The sequence below is a fragment of the Danio aesculapii genome, chromosome 18, assembly GCF_903798145.1.
Source record: "Danio aesculapii chromosome 18, fDanAes4.1, whole genome shotgun sequence".
Classification (NCBI taxonomy): domain Eukaryota; kingdom Metazoa; phylum Chordata; class Actinopteri; order Cypriniformes; family Danionidae; genus Danio; species Danio aesculapii.
The window spans coordinates 52,477,382-52,499,260 of NC_079452.1; the positions used below are offsets into that span (position 1 = coordinate 52,477,382).

Here is a 21,879-nt window from a genome sequence, read left to right on the forward strand (position 1 = left end):
CTATATCTGTTACTAGCGATCCATAATCATCTGTTTTTAGTGCACAGCGGTTTCCAATTATATTAAATATAGTTGACAACATCTGAAGTGGATCATTAAAGGTTTTCAAATCTGTCCTAAAACAAGAACAGGTGTCAGGTTTTGGGACTACTTTGATCAACGGTGCAAATGTTGAATAGTGTATATGTAGATGATCAGCTCTTGATTTATATTTGGACACTAAGGGGCAGAAAAACAGACGCTGTTGTGCAGGTGTGATCTTTCAATGACAAGAAGTGCTGGAAGAAACCATAAAGGCTCGTGCACACCGGGACGATTTTCATTCATGCTTATCATCTGGGTATTTTAAAGACGTTTTTGGCATTCATACCCACACGATTTTCACTTTTGGAGTAGAGTCAATGTACAAAATCCCTCAATAAGCGAACATTAGATGGTGCTTAGTTAAAAACAGAAATACCCTAGTGATGCTGTGCAACTTTACGCTTCTAACACACTAAACCAATGGCGGAAAGCGTCGGTTAGCATCGATCTGGCGAGTTTGTTTGAGATTTTCCACACGTTAATCCTTGTTGGGTTAAAGTCAAAGCAAGTTGGTCTATTTACCATGTAGAATCAGTGTCAGTCGTCAGTACAATCAGTGTCAGTCGTCAACTACAAAAGCTGAAGTGACGAAACCAAGCAAAATATTCAAGTCAAGAGCGAACGCAAAGATGCCAGTGTGTCATTTTTTTAAAGTATTTACAAATGCTATGAATTAGTAGTGTATCGGACATAATTGCACAGGCAAATCCTTCTATAGTGAGTGACAAGTACTGTGAAAATGCTGCAAAACACTGCTTTGTTTACGGTTTGTATGTGCGCATCTCATACCCGAGCTTGCCTTTGAGAATGAGAAAATGAGAAAGACAAGAGATGTGAATTCTCGTTTCAGTCGGCTGTTGTCGAAGAGTTTTTTGGTTTAGCCGTTACCAGACGCAGCCGACACAAGGTGACAGCATAAGTAGTTTTCCTCAGTGCTAGTTCTATGATATCCGCTTTGTGTGCGCCGTCCTCTAAACAGATGAATAAACATAACAATTTTGTAGTCGATGTCACATTTATCAACCAGCTTAAGTTAAAAAAACAACACACTCACAGCTCATTTTGCCTCGATGCATCTTATTGTGTGTTCACCTAGACAGTTTTGTGCTTGAGCACTACTAAGTCCTGTTTACAGTAACTTCAGAAGCTCTGGCACGTAAACAAATCTGCCAATCTTACAGGTCGACCAGTTTTTATATGCGACACGTCAAATAACAAAACAAAAGCTTGTGCTTCCTCCCACTTTATTTTCGATCATGTTGAAATGTATTTTTGGTAATGATATTTTATGTACGATATTTTTGTTCGAAAATAAATCAAATCAAAGCGTCTAAAGCATTTAAAAAATAAGTCTAGCATTTTGCGTGTGGCACATTGGCACCCTTTGTTTAGAGGCATTAAACTCAGATGATAAGCGCGAGATGTGAAAATATTCCCTGTGTGCATGGGCCATACCCATGTTAAAGGGTTTTACTATTTTTGTTGTATTTAACGCTCGTTTGCTGCATTTCTAATGCATTTAGCCAGTGAATCCAGCTCGTGTAATCCATCTAATCTAACAATCAAAGTATCAATCGTAGCCAATGTAGATGAGTGAAAACAACACAAAGAGCTTTTTTTAAATTCTTATTTTTCCTAATTTCTTTAAAGGAGGTAAGACAAAGATGACGAAATCACTGCCAGACCCCTGAGGCGTTTTATATCTTTAATGGTTGAATTTACCTATGGCTGGTTTTCATATGCAAGCCTCCCAATTATTGACTTTTCCGTAAACCATTACTAAAACTTGTTGCTAAAAATGGTTAAGAAGATAAAACCAGATTAAAAATAAGACCTTAATTCAGAAGCGATTAAATTGACTTATACTGTATAATGCGTTTTATTTTCTCCCTGTCATCTTTGCACTACTTTTATGCTGTTAGGCAACACCTTTCACCCACTGAGATAACTGTAATAATTTTTTATTCAAGGTGGCAATTTACGGGTATCTAAGAGGCAGCAGGTCTGAGAGTGGGTGAGTGTTGTTGTATTGGGTCGACTCAGCGTCATACATATCATTTCCATAGAGAGGTACAGTTCAGTACAGTTCGGTACACATTTATTTCCATTTTCACTGTCAGTGGCACCACATAGCGTATATACAGTAGCGTGTAATGCTACCTAGCACAACAGTACGATACCAAAGGGTGGAGCTAGACTGAATGTTATTGGTTTACAGAGAGTCGTCATTTGCATGTAAAACAAGCCAGGGGAATGACAGCACAGGAAGGGAAAAAAAGCATCTGCTGTATGTCCTCCATTGTTGTTTACAGTGCAGTTTATATCACATCTTAATGTGTGAAAACCGCGAGGGACGTCGATTCATTGCTGTATTTGTGCACGTATGCCATACTTCTACATTTGAAATAATGAACTTGAGTGTGCAAAGCACGTGATATGTGAACAGCCCAAACAGCTTTCTTGTTTGAGCGAGAATGATATTGATTGCAACTTTCTGTTGTACACAGTCAGGGTACTGTTAGGAAACAAGTCTGATAGGGTGACCTGTACCAAATCGTACTGTACTGTACTAAACTGTACCATAGCTCACAGTGGAAATAGTGGATGACTAAAATAATTATTTAATAAATCTATATACTACTTTGCGAAGCCAGTAGCAGAATACAGTGATATAATACAGTTCGTAGACTTATAAAAACAATGTCATGTGCATGGGTAAAATTTACCCGCTGGCAGTTTTAGATTATGGATTTAGGTTTCCAGAAAGGATTCTGATTGGCTGTGATTTATTATAAATCAGCTATATTTGAAAGCGATTTCAGCTATATTGACTCTCTTCATGATTATCGTTATAACCTGTGATCCGCTATTGTTCATTCAGAATGATTTCTATAAGGATATCTTTATAGTATAATATCATCCTTGGTGTGACCAGGCCTTTATAAGGACGAGAAAAACAACAAGAAAGGAAAACTTTAAAGGGCTTAAGTCACTAGTCAGAGGTCTTGGCCTTTGTTTGATAGTTTGGGCTTACGATCCTCGACCTCCACACGGTAAACCACAGTTTTTGTGGAGGAAAGACGTGGAAATGCCTTGTCCACGTTTGGTCCTGGTTTATATCCACTGAGGAGTCTTTTGGTCCATTTGAACGCATTGAGGAGGAGAAGGAGAGAGGAATGGCTGGCACTAGGATGGCAACTGTGTTCGGTCATAGTCCAGAATCAGGGCTTTGATGTGCGACAGTTTCTGATGGAGATATTCACAGCGCTTCTTTTCTTCCCGGTAGCCTGGAAACTTCTGGAAGGACAGAGAAGAACAGAAACATGATGTAGATTAAACAAGAACTTTCATTCACATTTTTTAAAATTACATTTAATTCCGTAACACAAAAAATGGCGACATCTGGTGGAAGGAAGGTGCATTACTGCATAAAATGTTGTGTTGCTGTTAATAAAATGTGGTTTTGCTAATTAAAATAAAGATTAAATTAAATAAAATTTTAAAGATTAACTTACAAATAAACTTGTTGTTGTGACATTACTGAAACAAGTATTAAAATTACTACTAATAAATGAAAGATAAATACCTATGGGTAAAAAAAGACATCCTTTCTGACATTCTCATCAGTTTATATTTTAAAAAGTTTTATATAAATTGAAAACATTTTAAATGAAAAAAAAAAAGGTTTAATGTTTAAAAAAAATTCAACGATACAATTTGCTGAAGCTGAAAGATAAAATTTTGATTATGATCATTCAGTATAGCATATTATGTAAAATAATTTAAAAAACAATGCTTGAAATACGTTTGAACTTTTTTTAATCCACATATCGAAAAGCAAAGAACATAAACTAATAAGAACTAAATTTAAATGTAAAAAAATCTAAATTAAAATGTTATTTAACACTACAGTAGCATATAAATAATGTTAACCCCTTCAGACCATGTGTTCATTACAATGGACATCATGTCAGCCCATGTTTTTTTGTGGTTCCTGAGCATTTCATCTAATTGAAAGCCTGTAGTCCATGAAAGTGGACGATTGTCGTTCAATCAAATAGCGGTAAGACTTAACATGTTGTAATTTGAAAAAAAACCACTGCACTGAAAAGCAGCATGGCATCACTTCACCCTAGACACAGACGTAAGTCACATTTATAATGTTTTTATTCAGAATTATTGATATGTTTGCCAATATTTCGCAGATTATATGTAAAAAAGAGGGATTGCACTTACTAATGAAAGTTTAAAATCTTTTGTAACATTGCAAGCTTTAGATCAATATTTTTTAAAATATTTCTTTCCATTAGGATGGACAATGGGTTCAAGATCTGTTACTGAAATTAAATCTCCAGTAATGTTGATTGAACTTTCTTATATAAACAAAAATATATAGATGTATTAATTCATTACTAAAACTATTTCATATGCAGAATATACAGATCTTGAAGTTCTCGAGCATATAGCAGATGGAAATATCTCAGATGTGGACATTATGTGAACTGATGAGGAAGATGAAGATAACATTTTTTTATAAACAAGTAGCAATCTACGCAACAAAAACCTCAAAATTAAAGTAAAAATATTACAATGTTAATGGTTGTGATTTTGAAAATTAATTTCAAGATTATACCAGCAATCATGTATGTTTTCTTGTATTTTATGTTGGTTTGATGTTCAGGAAGTACATAAAGGAAATACAACTGTTCTGACATGATGTCAATGGACAAAAAATATATACACTTAAAGGGTTTTGAATTTTTATGATTATAATTTGGTCTCATTTAAAAGAGCCTCAAGTACTGTGAAAACTTTTAAATTTTTCTGAACCTTGGAACATAATTTGGGTCTGAAGTGGTTAAATAACCCAAAAAAGTATCAGATTGCTGAAATAAGGCTCATTTAGCAACAATGTGTTGTTTTTACCCAGCCCTAACACATTATACACAGTGTCCTAAATATGCAGTTCAGTTCCTCTTAGACTGTCTTACCTTCTTATACTTCTTATACTTCTCCATTATTTGATCTTCCATAACCTAGAACAATCAAAACCAAAGCTATTAATTTAAAATAACCTCTGACATCATGCATTATGTAATCGTTACGCAAGATTTGCCAAGGTATCATCTTGTAAACACTTGACACGTTCCTCCTCAAGTAACCTTTACAACAGAGTGGCGACATTAAAGTTGCAAGACATTAAAGTTTAAAAGAAATGATGGATAAGTATTTACATTTATAAATGAAGTCCCCTATATGCACCAACATAAAAACATTAAAGGGAAACAGTGAAAATATATAGATGTTATTATTATTATTATCATACATTACTCCAAATCTAGCACATTGACCGGTATTGTACATGATGTCTTTTTCTGTACCTTATACTCTTGTGTGCCAGGTGACAGTGTTTTTATCTTGGATCCGAGTTGGACAAATATCTCTGTGACTTTGCCAATGCGCTCATGAAGGTCTCTGTACTCATCGTACTCTGCACAGAAATCCTCTTTGTATCTCTGCCGCTGCTCTGAGTCTGTAATAGTGTTGTATTTTCTGGAAAAAGAAAGTTCTTATTTTAACAAGTGAGAAAAATGAAACAGAATTCCAAGAGTATCCAGCAGGAGGCACTACATGTCAAAATGAATGTGTTGTCACATCAGTGACCTTCGTTCAGGTTTAAAGAATTTAATAACAAAAACAACATAGAAAGTTAGAGACTTTCATATTTCAGCAAGACGTTTATTTGCATTTGAAAATGTTACATGTATTTATAATAATAAAACTTAGAATATATTATAGAATAAATTATTTCTTATGTTTTTCTTATTTTTTACTTATATTTTTAGATTATAATATATTCGTAGCTGTATTTATTGTCATTTCTTTTTAAAATTTTACTTTTTGTATTAATATAAACGGATAATAAAACGGACTTTGTATATTTATTTATTTATTTATTTATTTATTTTTGGCTTTCAAATGTTAAACCACATCTTTTTGTGTAGTAGTAGTAGTAGTAATAATAATAACAATAATAATAATAATGATAATAATAATAATAATAATAATAATATACATTATTATTTTTGTTTAGTAAATATTTATTTAAAAAAAATATAACATTTCATATATATTATCAGTATTATTATTATTATTATTATTATTATTATTATTATTATTATTATTATTATTATTTAAAAAATATTTTTTTAATGTTTTTTATTATTCTGTTTAAGGTGGAATTTATTAAATGTAAAAACAAATGTAAAATAAATGTTTAATAAATTGTTAAATATTTATTAAAATTTTAAATAACTGCTTTCTTACCGTATGTAGTTTCAAATGAAATTATTACTCCAGTCATTATTAATTTTATTACTATTACCATTAATAATAATAATAATAATAATAATAATAATATTAATATTAATAATAATAATAATAATAATAATAATAATAATAATAATAATAATAATAATAATAATAATAATAACAACAACACCAACAACAATAATAATAATAGCAATAATAATAATAATATTCCCAGAGATGGGTTGCGACTGGAAGGGCATCCGCTGCGTAAAACGTGCTGGATAAGTTGGCGGTTCATTCCGCTGTGGCAACCCCGGATTAATAAAGGGACTACGCCGAAAAGAAAATGAATGAATGAATGAATAATAATAACATTAATAATAATAATAATAACAACAACAACAACAACAACAATAATAATAATAAAGTGATTTCTGAATGATCATGTGACTGTAAAGACTGGAGTAATGAAGCTGAAAATCATCTTTAAAATCACTGGAATAAATTATTAAATTAAATTATAAACTATGTTTGAACAGTTATTTTATAGTGCGATAACATTTCACAATTTTGCAATTTGTACTGTATTTTTGATTAAATAAATGCAGCTTTGGTGAGCAGGAGAAGCTTATTTTAAAACATTTAAAAATCCCACGGACCCCAAACTTTTGACCGGTAGTGCATAGAAGTAATTGTACAGCTGTTATATAGCAACCACAACAAAAATAATAATAATTATTATATAAACAAAATGATATTCTGAAATATTTAATTAGAATTAAACAATTTGCTTTAATGAATTAATATTTTCTATTATTAAATACTGAATAAATGGCCAATAAATAGAGTTTCACAAAGTCACTGGTCATCTGGAGGTGTGGCAAAACGTGAGTATTAACCTCCGTCTCCACCTGTAATTACAAAAGTACAAAGCAGTTCAATAAACCAGTCTTACTTACAATAAATAGTCGGGCAGCTGATCAGGCGAGGCGCGGGTGACAGGTGTGTTGGGCCGTTCATGATCTGCACATTAACACACACGCGCACACACACACACACAACAATGAAAAAACGCTTTCTGTAATCGCGCTGCGCAAACATATCAAAGAGCCATGGACTCATTTTCTCAAGCTGTGTGATAAGAGAGACAGCTGTGTGTTTTACAGTGGGTCAGCCAGCTGTTAGCGGGTTAATAATTCACATCTGTGGATTGGCACAAAGCATACAGCTACATTTCCTGAATTGCTTGGCACGTCTGAACCTGTCCTGCCATCAGCTCAGTTGAAATGAAAGCGTCTCGCTGTGAGCCTCTTCTCACAGTCTTGACAGGACACTTTTTGTATTTTCTTTTATGTAACAACAAGTTATGCTGTATTAAAAACATACTTGTGGGAAATGCCCACTCCGAAACAATCATTTGCTATTTTGTTAATATTTGGCAGTGCAAATTTAATCAAATTAATCAAAGTATTAATTATGATCGCCACAATTTCTGCTAATATCACTACTTGACACTGTAGTGAGCATTATCATAATCTCAGATATATTATATTAATATAAGGGGAATGAAAATCAATAAATGTAGACTGTAGATTAATCTGCCTTCAAGCTGTTAATTATAAATTTAATGTAAATAATTAAGTTTACCAAAAAAAGTTATTTAAAAAAGAAATGGACTGCAGTTAACTTAAAGAAGGATGTGTTCCTGGGAAAATGGAGACAGGGGTTGAATACATTTCAGAAAGAAGGCCTGAGTTTGTTGCTATAATTAAACAGAAGATGCGCAATTGATAAATAAATATACAGTTCTCAGCATATATAAGTACACCCCTCACAAATCTATCTTTTAAATTCATATTTCTATATGAAGCCATACAATACTATATTTGTGCATATACAGTACATTGTGCATATACATTAGATTAGTCGGTGCTGAAGCCAAATCTGAAGCTTATCTAACAAAATAACATATGATAACTAGTCCGGTCCGATAACGGTCCAAAAACTAGTACAGCCAAATTAATTTGTTATAGAAAATATATTAAATACAATTTTATAAAAGCTGATTTTTTTTTTTTTTTTTTTTTTAATGGAAATTTTGTAGTTTGTAATCTTTTTGCAATATTTTGCTTGGATTTAATTGTATTATTTTTCAATTTCTAAATATGTTTGGTGACTAAAATATTATTTTAATATTTATTTATTACATATTTATTGCCACATCAGCAACTTATGGCTATTTAGTGGTCAAATGGATATACACTAAACTATTACATGATAAAAACAAATTCGTATTATATAAAAAATAAATAAATAAATAAATTACTTAGACAAATATATAAAATATAAATAGATAAAATTTCCAAAAAAAACATTTCAAAGTTAAATATGGTTTTTTAGTTCTATTTTTGATTAAAAAAAATGTAAAAATCTTCCTGGTGGTATATTATTTTAATAAATATATCTGTTTAATAAATCTGTTTTGTGTAAATGCACCAAATACATTGCCTTTATTCACTGAGAAATGGATACAAATATTCATTTTCAAAATGGCGTGTAATCAATTATGCTGAGCACTGCATGTTTAATATAATCTGATGCGTGCACACGGACAGTACATGATTATATACATTCACAAACATGAATGTAATCTGTCTAATGCCTATAAGCAGAATGAAGGCCATTTAAGATTAAGAAACTGTATTGTGTATATGTACAAATGTATTGTAAATATGTAAATAGTTGTTCCCCTTTTGTCCATTCTATAATTAAATAATTTGTTTTTTAGTTTGTTTTATTAATTAATTAATTAACTGTTTTCTTTCTTTTCTTTAATGTGCCTTTTAAACATGCTCCTTTTCTTTTATAATTTAGCAAAATTTGAGTATAATGTAATTAATACACCGGACAATTACATAAGTTTGTATATCGTAAGTCTTAAGATTAAATCCTGAGGAATGAATGTAACTTGAAATTTTATACAATTGTACTCAAATGAACGTTTACAATAAACGCAAAATTTTAAAAAAAGAAAAGAAATACACAAATGATATCACTGACATTATTTAGAAAATATATTTATAAATTTTAGGTGTTTTATTTAAAAAACAAATGTTTTTAAAAAATTAATAATAATAAAAAATATACTTTTCCAAACAAAAAGAACATCCTGTGTGAACAGTGCAAGCAAATACACTTATTTGAACAAAGTTAATAATAATCATATAACTTCCCAGTTATATACTGCCTTTGACTTATTTTTTTATTTTTTTAATGTACAGTTGAATGTACAGTTATTACTTGGAATGCGACGATTATAGATTTTGGTTGTATGATTATAGTCTGAGGAATAATCACGGTTTCAAGGTTATCATGATTATTATGCATTCATTAATTTCAAAACACTACTATTATATTTTAAAGTGCTATTTTCTGCTGCTCAGTAACCATTAATACAGCACAAAATAATAATAAAACTAACATCAGTCTATTTCTCTTTGGGCTTAAGTTTTTGCCATTTAAACATACGTAATATTTTGACACTGAAAATAAATTACAGACCAATGAATGAATGAATGAATAAATAAATAAATAAATAAATAAATAAATAAATAAACACAAATAAGAATAAATAAAAAATTGTATTAGTCTCATGTAAATCTAAGCTACATATTATCTAAAGTACTTCTTCTTAAAAGAGAACAAATAGTCAAAAACTGCTGATCCTCTGTCTGAAAGGCACTTTTAACTATATTACAAAATTGTTTGGTAATTTCCTTTTGGATTTTGTTTTCTCTTTGAAGTAAAAATGTGTTTATTCCATATAAAGTATGAAGCTGATCGGTCAGTTCTTGTCAAGCAACTCGCGAAGTGCTCGCAACATTCTTTCAACTACAGCAGGTGCGCCTGGAAAGTGTGAGTGCATTGCTGACAATATGTCCAAGCAAGCCGCGCGCCTCAATTGGAAATGGCAAACTTGTGCACACAAAAGACGGGATATATGAACGGCGCTTAGTTAATAGCTTCAACCAAAGTTAAAACCAATCTTTAATCCAGTGTGCGTGAGTATTAGCCTCGGTGTACAAGCTCAGAACTTTTAACTAGTGCACAGTTGGCATAACTTTGTTCAGTTGCAACGGGTTTGTTCTGTGCAGAAACACGGTGTTGGGAAGCCTTTACAATTAATGAACCGTGACGAATTAAAGCACGGTTAATAGTGATACTGGTTAATCTTTACATCCCTAGTTATTACATGCTATTTTAAAGCATTTAAAAAACAATAAATAAACTATTACTAACTAACAATATTAAAGTATTAATAACTGAAATATTTAATCTAATAATTTACAAATAACTTCTATCAAACTCAATTTACTTACCTAAAAAAGTGACAAGTTGACTTTATTTTTTATTTAAATTTTTTATAATTATGTTAACTGAATAATAAATCAACACACACACATACACACAAACCTTTAGGCCTTATAACTCACCATTAATATTCTCCTGGTTGTGTTTGAGGTCAGGACTGGTCTCGACCCACTCGGGTTTTAAACGCTCCCTCTCCTTTTCTTTATGCTTCTTGGACTTCTTCTTTTTGTGCTGGCCGTTTGCGAGCTGCTGGTCAGTGCAGATTTCCGGTTCAGTTCTGGGGTGTTTGTGGGGGCTGGGCGCTGCTGGTTCGGGCTGCTCTGTTTTGGGCAAACTGTTGCCCTCGTTGAGCTTGTGCCGCTGGTAAAGATCATCTGTGTTCGGACCTCTCTGCAAACTCGTGTTTCCAAGAGAGGAAGAGCTGCGACCCACAGATGAGCCGAGATGTCCATTGGAAGGAGACTGCAAGGGGATGTTCTGCTCTAATAAACGTTGCTTTTTCGGCGTCTGACTTTCTGGATGGTCGGAAGGCACTGGGCGTTTCTGGAAGAAAGAGAGGAGATTTATTTTAAGTTTGCAGATGGAAAAGAGTGATCGTGTAGATCAGCAGCTTAATTAGTTCCTGCAAACAGCAGTGACTGAAGTGCCTCCAGCATCTCCATAAACACAGAGCAGATGCCAAACATGACCTTCACAGGAATAAAAAAAAAAAAATCTGGAGGAACTTTAAACTCAGGTAAATCAATCACAGTTTCAGTGACCAGCCTGTTTTTAAACAGATAGATCGCTCAAAAATTAAGATTTGCTGTTAATTAATTCTTCATCAGTCCATCCAAGATTTAGTTGTCTTCTTTAATAAACAATTAAAGATCACGTGAACTGTTCTGAAATGTGCATTTTTTGTGTGATGCGTATATGTAATTCCAAACGTAGCCCCACCCCTTTAAAAAAATCAGCCAATAGCATTTCTTTTTGATCACAGAATCCCTGCCAGTGAGAGCTGTTGAGCTCAAGTCCATCAAATGAAAAGTAAATGAGAAGCGCCTGGAAGGGGGAGGGACATGTCAGATACTTAAAATCATTTGATTGGTCAAGATTTGATGAGAAACTGACAAAGTAACAAACGGCAAGATTTGGATGTTTGAAAGCTCTAAATGTAAATTCTGTCACTGTAACTGTAAGCTAGTGGAGTGCACTAGCTTATAGATATCCTTAAGACTAACGTACTGATAATAACATCTAAAAAAAACAAACATTATTTTGATTTGCAAGTCACTTTCTACAAGCGAAGAGTAAAAAACAATATCTGTGGCAGACTGATCATAGTAATCAGTATGTGAGTAAAACTGAACATTAATTACAACATTATTATTGTTATTATTATTATTATTATTATTGCTGTTGTTGTTGTTGTTATTGTTATTGTTATTATTGTTATTATTATTTTTATTGTTGTTGTTGTTGTTGTTGTTATTGTTATTGTTATTGTTATTTTTATTATTATTATTATTGTTGTTGTTGTTGTTATTATTATTATTATTATTATTATTATTGTTATTATTATTGTTTTTGTTGTTATTATTGTTGTTGTTGTTGTTGTTGTTGTTGTTGTTGTTGTTGTTATTTTTATTGTTATTATTATTATTATTGTTGTTGTTATTATTATTATTGTTATTGTTATTATTATTATTATTATTATTATTATTATTACTACCTTTAATCCACAGTGTCAGCAAACAATCCTGACTGTGGTCATGACTAGGGTTGGGTATTGACCAGTTTAACCGGTACGCACTTTACTTTGACTGATTCAGAACACAGAACAGTTTTGGTGCAACAGTTTGACCTTGCGCGTGTGGAGGAAATCTTGAAAATCAAGTACTTTAAACAAGTACAAAGACATTTTTAATCAGTCATAACTTTTGTTAAAAGAGAAGACAGTTATTTATTGTATGATAAGCTGTGATTTAGAAGGTGCCACTTATGCTAATAACTATTCTGTCAAAATGTAATATTTATAGTAAAATGCATTGTGCGCTGCAATTTATTTAAACAATGACTTAATTAGTCAGGACGTGCATTAAGTCACAAGAGGCTGCTGTTTTTAATGACATATATCTCCAAAAGAACTGCTGAAAAATACAGATTACTTTGAATATATACACTCGTCGACCACTTTATTAGGTATACCTTACTAGTACCGGGTTTTTCCCTTCAGAACTGCTGTAATCCTTTATGACATAGATTCAACAAGGTACAGGAAATATTCCTCAGAGATTTTGGTCCATATTAACATGATAGCATCAAGCAGTTGCTGCAGATTTGTTGGCTGCACATCTATGATGTAAATCTCCCATTCCATCACATCCCAAAGGTGCTCCATTGGATTGAGATCTGAAGACTGTGGAGGCCATTTGAGTACAGTGAACTCATTGTCATGTTCAAGAAATCAGTCTGAGATGATTCACGCTTTATGACATGGTGCATTGTGATGCTGGAAGTAGCCATCAGAAGATAGTAGGCTGTGGTGTTGACATGATGCTCAATTCATACGAATGGGCGCAAAGTGTGCCAAGAAAATAGCCCCATACCATTACACCACCACTACCAGCCTAAATCGCTGATTCAAGGTAAGATAGATCCATGCTTTTATACTGTTGGTGCCAAATTCTGACCCTACCATCTAAATGTCGCAGCAGAAATCGAGACTCATCAGACCAGGCAGCGTTTTTCCAATCTTCTATTGTCTAATTTTGGTGAGCCTGTGTGAACTGTAGCCTCAGTTTGCTGTTCTTAGCTGACAGGAGTGACACCTGGTGTGGTCTTCTGCTGCTGTAGCCCATCAGCCTCAAAGTTTGACATGTTGTGCATTCAGAGATTCTCTCCTGCATACCTTGTAACGAGTGGTTATTTGAGTTACTGTTGCCTTTCTATCAGCTCAAACCAGTCTGGCCATTCTCCTCTGACCTCTGGCATCAACAAGGCATTTATGCCCACAGAAAATTCTGATCGTCTTGACCATGTATACATGCTGAAATGCATGCGAGTTGCTTACATGTGATTGGCTGATTAGAAATATGTGTTAACGAGCAGTTGGACAGGTGTACCTAATAAAGTGGCCGGCGAGTGTATATGAGAACTATAAAGATAACGATCGAGTTCCAAAAATGGTTTTGAATGTACAACAACAGCAGAATTTAGACCACAGTAATAACAATAAAGATATAGAGAAACTACATCGCTGGGATCACTTTCAGATCCCTTTTTATAAACTATTTTAACTATAGAAAAACATTGCTTATACCATGGGAAAGAATGACTAAAAAATGGAACTTGCAAACCAGGCTATAGCAAATTGAAGTAAAAAAATAAAAAGTATTTATAGTGTAATAGTAATTATAGAAATTACGTTGTAAATAATATTCAGTTTCCTGCACTGACTAAACATTGTGCTTCATAAGACCTTAATGTATTATAAGAAACCACTGGTAATAGTTTTGATTTGTCTATATGTTGTTTTTCCCCCTCAATCTAATGCTCTCCTCCAAAAACAACAACAACAAAAAAAGTCACCGACAGTACATCTTGGACAGTCTGGGGGAGACTAAATTAAGAGTAATTGTCTGTAATTCTTTGGAAGAACTGTCAGTTTTACTAAATCACAAGGATTTAGTAGTCCATTTCAGAGACAATGCAGACAATACAACATCTAAAAGTTTTAAACTGAGCTGAGAGCGACTTGCGGAAAAGTAGCACTTCTTTTTATAGGTGCATATTTACCATGGAGGGATTCTTGACAGGGCTGAGTTGGGATGGAGAATCCCCTGAGGTTTTGTGGAATGAATGGCTGGACTGGAAGCTTTTCAACTGGCTACTGCTGCTGCTGCTGCTGAGCGGCTGGAGCTTTCTGGAAGATCAGAGAAGGAGACGCCGTCAAAAATGTCATTCTGTGAGTCCCTGCCATCAGGAAACCTTCGCTAATTCAATTCTGAAACAAATCCTTTTATGTATTTAGTCTCAGCTGTAGAATTGTCAGTTTAGCAGAGTTTACAGGACACTCTAGGTGTAGACAGAAGCTAAGTTTAATGCTTGCAGTTTAATTGAAATGCTCTGCAAAACTCTTAGTAGTAAAAATAAGTGGTTTTTTTTGACAGATTTAAATAAAATAAAAAATACAATTGCAATCTTAAGGAACACTCTACATTTTTGGAAATAGGCTCATTTTAGTACTCACCTAGATTAAAACTGTTGGGCTTTAGTATTTTTAAATCCATTCAGCTGATTTTACGGTCTGGCGGGGGAACTTTTAGCTTAGCTTAGCATAGCATAAATCATTAAATCGGATTAGACCGTTAGCATATTGTTCATAGTGCTAATTTGCTGCCATACCATAGCTGCAGCAGGCACAATGATAATATGCAGTGCTGTTACTTTGCTATTAACTATTTTCAGGTGCTGCTTAATATACATTTGCGCTATGCTGCAGGCATGATGTGGTAGAAAAGTTCCTTCATTATTACGCCAGAATGACAGTATAAACTTTCTAGCCATATCAGCCTAAAAAATAGCAACTTTTCAATTTCCGTCACTCATAGTACAAGATGTAACTACAGACGAATCAAGTTTTAAATAGGAAAATTCTTTAAACTCTGGTCATTTTTGAGTGAGATGCTAATGGTCTAATCCGAATCAGTTATTTATGCTAAGCTAAGCTAAAAGTGCTCGAAGATCGACTCAATAGATTCAAAAATGGTCAAACTCAATTGTTTAAATAAGGAACTGCTAAATGAACCTTTCAAAAAGTGTGTTCCTTTAACAGTATAAAAATAACTTTATAAATATATAATATAAAATGAACTCATTCATGTCTTGTTTACTTTTTCACTCCATCTACAGGTCTTTTCCTAGAGCCACAAAGGAGATTTTCTTACACAAGATAAAAAATATTTAGCAAAAGTATTTTTCAGTTTTTCATTTATTCAGATTTTTTTTGCTTTTTACTCAAAAACCCTAATATTTTATTCTTAGTTTCAGTAAACCTCACATTTCCAGAGCACTATATAAAAGGTGCCGTTTTGCATAGAGGAAATGGAGAAACTAAACAGGATGAAATGTAAAGGTCTATGATTTGCATAAGCGTTAATCACGTTGAGCTCTTCCTAAACCAAGTGTAAAAAACACTAATAACTGCTGCACAGCATTGGCTCGGTCAGGGTGCCGTGGGCTTGTTAGTCGAGTTTAGTATTTCCGGGTAACTGATAACATCTGCAGTGGGACTGGCAAAAACGCTGTTAATGTCCAGTGACGAGAACAATGGTGCCAGAGACATTCCTACTCGGCTGGAACTTTCCTCTGGCAATCTGCTTCCTACAGCTCCTTCCTCTCATAGAGACGCTTCAACATCACATACAGGATCGCTACACTGAAGAGTATTACTATGATAGACTGACAAATGTGCTGTATTCAATTTTTTGTTTAATTAATAATATTAATAATAATGAATCTGTGACAAATCAAACTCCATACTTTTATCCCCACTGATGTTGGACAGAGCAATGAAATTTTAACAATATGTCTTATAATATTTTTTCTTCTGCAGAAAGTCTTATTTGTTTTATTTCTGCTAGAATGTTTTTAATTAATAGAAAGTATAGAAATTAATAGAATTAATAGAGAATTAATAGAAATAATAGAATGTTTTTAATTAATATATATATAAACATTTAGGCCTATTTTATAATATTTTATATAGTTGAATGAATGAAAAACATTTTTTTTATTTAGCAAATAAATTTACAAACAAAAAAGTAAAAATATTATCGAATAGACCCACATGTTTAAAAAACCTGTTTATGTATTATGTATTAATTGTTATTTTTATTTCTATTATATTTTAACTAATAAAAAAGTTTGACATCCATAAGATTTATTTCTTTATAAATGCTTCTTCAAAAATGTTTATTTTATTTTATTTTATAAGCAATTTGAAGTATTCATTGTAAAAATTGTTCAAATTGAAAGTGCCATAAACCAACCTAAATTAAATCATTAATTGCATTTTGTTAAACTGTATTTGTTGCATTTATTATATATTCTTGTTATTTTGTTATATGTGAAGCACCAAGGGGATTAATAAAGCTTTAAACTAAATAAACTATTTATTTTCATGACAATAAATTGTCAACTCAAAAATTCATAATTGTGACAAATCTACCTTAATTCCTACGTGAATATTTTATGAAAAGAATACTTTATATAATTCAGTAATAACTGAAACCACTGTGTTATTTCATCATGGTGTTTAAAATTGGTTGTTTGTGGTTTAATAAAATATATAAATGCATCAATGAATAGACAATAATTATTATGTATTTTAATATATTATTTATATTGTTTAAACCAGGGGTGCCCAAACATTTTCTTATGATCAGCCAAAAAGCAAACTTGATTGTTGGCTATAGGCCGAAGGTATAAATATCAAACTGTATTACATAAAGTTTCTATGATTAATTTCCTAATATTTAAAAAAAAAATACAAAACATTGTTTTAAATTATATTAACTAATGCAGTATATTTAATATATATATATATATATATATATATATATATATATATATATATATATATATATATATATATATATATATATATATATATATATATATATATATATATGTGTGTGTGTATATGTATATGTGTGTATATGTATATGTGTGTATATATATATATATATATATATATATATATATATATATATATATATATATATATATATATATATATATATATATAATGAACTTATTACAGTAAAAACATAAACAATCCCATTAATAACTCAATAAAGATCAATGCTGAATGCACTAAGCTGCATCTGCTTTTGACTTGATTTGCTCGCCAATTTCTTGCGCATTGCCCTCTATCCGTCGAGTAACAGTATTTACATTAAAAAACCTGTTTCATCAACAAAACAAAACTAATTACAAAATCAAACAAACAACAAAATGTTTTATTAAATTACAAAATGACGATCTCTGTCAATCATTATTCTCAAATGGGATGGTGGGTCAAATCAAAGGTTAGCATGGGTCAACTTTGGCCCGCGGGCCCTAGTTTGGGCATTTCTGGTTTCAACGAATCATCAAAATATGAGAAAAGTCTGTATCTGTAATACCAAAAATATAACGCAAATAAAAAGATTTGCTAATGCTGAAGTAAATTAAATTGTAAAACCATTAGATATTCCATTATAAAACAGTTCTTTCATTATTTTAACATACTGTTTAAATCTTGTCTTAAAAATCTACTTTAATGAAATGTTATAACCCCAATCTTTGGAGCAATGTTGTGAACAAAAACAAAACACCCTGTTGTGCAAGTCTCATTCTGGTGGTTGATGTTGCAAAATCATCTCAAACCGTCCCGTGAGGACACTTTCAACTGGCAGTGCGCAAAAAGATTGAGAGATAGAGGTGAAGGGAGGCAGAGCAGAAACTAAAGTACGCAGTCAGTTAAGGCGGAGTGTGGAAAACCTCCCAAAAACACGGCTGCCAAGCTCACATTTGGCAGGATGGCTGCTGTTTATTTCCCTATTGTTCGGGTCTGAATGCGGCTGCACAGAAGCTTTCAGCATAATTCCACTCTACAGCACAGTGAATCGCAGAGTTTCCTGCTCAGACAGGCCTATTAACCACATCATCTGTGCTGAAACGCACACTTAATAGAGCCTCCAAAACACATGATCTCAGCAGACTGCAGGGGCAAGACCTCCATGACAATACTGTAGCACACGTCATCAGCCCGTCTTAGTCAAAGGAAGTAGGGAAATAATACTGTTACGAAAGTTAACCGAGGGACTCCAAGCGGGGTTCTGATTGTTTTCTGAAAGTTTAAAACTAAAATAAAAATAATAGTAATAAAATTGATTTGAAATGAAGCTTAAATAATATAAAAATTAAATATTAGATGGAAAAACTAACTAAATATAATTTGGAAATGCTGAATAAAATAAGGTTGTTAATCACTAAAATTAACAAATTAAGCCTGAATATTAATAATATTAAAAAAAAAAAAAAAAGATTTCTAAAAATGATGACAAAAAATAAAGTAAACATAAAATTAAGTAATTAAATCAAAATATATCAAAACTATAATATATAAATAATATTTAAATAACAATATTATTAATAATAAATAAAATATTTGTACTATACCTTAAAGTAGAGCAAAAAAGCATTAACAAACAGATTTGGGGGAAAGACTATTGCTTTATCAAACAAACAAATCAATCAATCAATTGTTTTCAGCCCACAGTAAGAGCTGTTATTATTTTGAAGCTGAATGATTGTAATAATAGAATAAATCAGGGTCGTTTTTGTATCATTAATAACCGTTGTTCCTATTGTAGTGTTTATTTACACCATTTTTTTAATAAAAAAATACAATTTTCTCACTTAAATTATAATATGTTGACTCAGTTTAGTTTCATTTATAATAAATATGTATTTATTTAAAAAAATAATATTGATGTTTCATTTTTTTTTAGTTTGAAATTAAAGTTAAATTAAACATAGATGAGAAATATTTTTAAACACACAGTATTTTGTTTTTGTTAACTTGCATTTCAAGTAACAATTTTTTTAGTTCTGAGGGTGCTTTCACACCTAGACTTTTGTTTCGGAACCTGGCGCATTTCTGTCATTAGCACGGTTTGTTGGCATATGTGCAACCAGCAATCGCACTCGGATCCGCGCCAAATCAATCGGTCCGAGATAGCCTGAATAACGTGGTATCGGCTCGATTGAAACAAACTCTGGAGATGATCGATTGTAGTAAGAAAGCAATACGATCCAATGAACTAATAAACCAGGCTATATCACAGTGTATTATGGCTATATGAAGAGAGTATGATGATGTCATCATTCCTACCAGTAAATGTGCATTTCATGTCAAATACGAAAGTGAACGCATGCTGAAATATTAACGAGAGCTGTTTATATTTTAGGAAAATTGACTTAACTGCAGTCTTGGTGTATCAGTTGTTTTTCTCTATGATGTAAAGCCTATAATGCACAATTCTAGCCAACGGCTATGTTCTGTATGAGAAATTCTGACCTCTGATATATATTTGGTGATGATGTCTGTGGGTGTCACCATCCAAAATTAAAGTGCACCTTTTCACTTATAATGTCATATTGCTCATCGTCATAAATGAATAAGGACGCATGACAGCTGAGTGGGACTCCAATGTGAGGAGAGTTTACTCACACGTGACTTGTTTTAGCTATTTTGGTCCATTTAGAAACTTTGCAGCATGAAAGCGAACCACACCAAGAACAAAGAGCAACATTGTAACAACCTTAATCCCTATTTCAGAACAAAACAGTCAATCTACAGGTGTGGGCTAAGGGCCCTATTTTGACGATCCATGCGCAAAGTCCAAAGCGCAGGGCGCAAACGCATTAAGGGCGTGTCAGAATCCACTTTTGCTATTTCAAGGACGGAAAAATCCGCTTTGCGCCTTTTACAGGGTCTTACAGGGTTGAGCTTATTCTCTTAATGAGTTATAGGTGTGCTTTGAGAATAAACCAATCAAAGTCTCATCTTCCATTCCCTTTAAGAGTCAGTTGCGTCGCACCATAGCGCATTTGCTATTTACATGATGGACTTTGTAAGTGTAAAAACTGAACCCTTCACTAGAGAGAAAACAGTTAAACAAAGCATCTGCAGCGCAAGAATGAGAGATGAGCCTCATCATTGTTTACTTTCGCTTTCACTATCGTGGTTAGGGAAACTTCTTGTATGCACAGACATCCATTAGCCTATAAATAATTAATTTCGTTTGTTAAGCGCAAAGATTTGTTTCAAAACTATTTCTAAATTCAGTTCTAATTTCCAGCAAACAAATAAATTAACAATAATAATAACGAAGTGTGGTCAAACAACGGAGTTATATCCTAATACACATGCTATGCCCCATATGGTCTAAAACCTGACAGGTGGGCATATCTAAGCTTGTTTTTAATAAAACAAATATAAATATGCATATAATAAACAATACTGCTAATAATGATAACATTATACAAAAACAAACTGTTATGAATAAACTGAAAAAGCCCCCCGAGATGAAGAAGGCATGAAAGTATGGTTTTTAAATTTCTGTAGGCTAGAAAATAATATGTTTTGTAATATTTTACTTTTTTATTTGTAAAGATATTTGCGTATTGCTGTACATCCTGTGTGTATTAAGCAATGTTTAAGCGAGGCGCACAACTAACGCGCTCTGTGCTGGACAATAGACCAGCTTTGATCTGGTCTATTGAATCGTCTATTTAAGTTCCTCAAAATAGCAACGTGCCAGCAATGCACCTTAACACGCCTCCTTTTTTAGATCAGAACGCCTATGGGCGCACATATGAGCGCAAATGCATTTGCTATTTAAACAACGTGGTGCAAAACGTCAAAACGACTGTTGCGCCAAGCTGAAACTAGCAAACAACAAAAGAGTTGTTGTATGATAGAGCCAGGTGTATGATAGGGCCCTAAGACTTCAGTTTTAGTGTACTCCAATAACCTTGATATTCTGAATTATTTGAATAAAATACTAAATAATATCCAATATAGTCTCATTTATCAAAAAATAGACAGTACAATGTACTAAAAACAAGTGAATACATACCTTGCTAACACCCTCTGAACGAGTTGCCGTTCTTCCTCAACATAGCCGGGCCAGTCTTTCCGCACATGTCTGTAGAAATCATCCTTCAGAGTAAAGCTGTGTTCTTTGGGATTGAGTTTCGCCACCTGAAAGAAATCACAAAATATGATTGCTTTTCCCAATAAGTGACTGCCCTTTGTCCGCTAATGCACTTAAAGTGACGGTTCACTTAAAAATTAAGTCATGTGACCCGAAGTTGCTGAGACTTTTATTTCAGTATGTTGATGTACTTCCAACTGTAACAGAATACCGAGTAGGGTTTTTTTGCGTATCATTCACTCGTAGCAAACTAACATTAAGGGGGCGTGGCTAAGAATATTGTGGCTAAAGAGGTTAACCAAGAATGTATGTATATATATATATATATATATATATATATATATATATATATATATAT

The 21,879-nt window shown here is 32.5% G+C and overlaps 1 protein-coding gene across 1 annotated transcript in view; it reads right to left on the bottom strand.

Annotated features, from left to right (window-relative positions):
* Positions 1-2,361: 2,361 nt before the first annotated feature.
* The window catches only part of LOC130245253 (RNA polymerase II elongation factor ELL), an 82,405-nt gene continuing 62,887 nt past the window's right edge, over positions 2,362-21,879 (bottom strand). The window contains exons 6-12 of the mRNA XM_056477878.1: positions 21,444-21,568; positions 14,548-14,674; positions 10,890-11,310; positions 7,356-7,419; positions 5,466-5,637; positions 5,076-5,120; positions 2,362-3,381 (exon numbers count right to left, since the gene is read on the bottom strand). Coding sequence (XP_056333853.1) covers positions 3,271-3,381; positions 5,076-5,120; positions 5,466-5,637; positions 7,356-7,419; positions 10,890-11,310; positions 14,548-14,674; positions 21,444-21,568 — 1,065 coding nt within the window. The 3' untranslated portion in view covers positions 2,362-3,270. The remainder of the gene's footprint in view (positions 3,382-5,075; positions 5,121-5,465; positions 5,638-7,355; positions 7,420-10,889; positions 11,311-14,547; positions 14,675-21,443; positions 21,569-21,879) is intronic.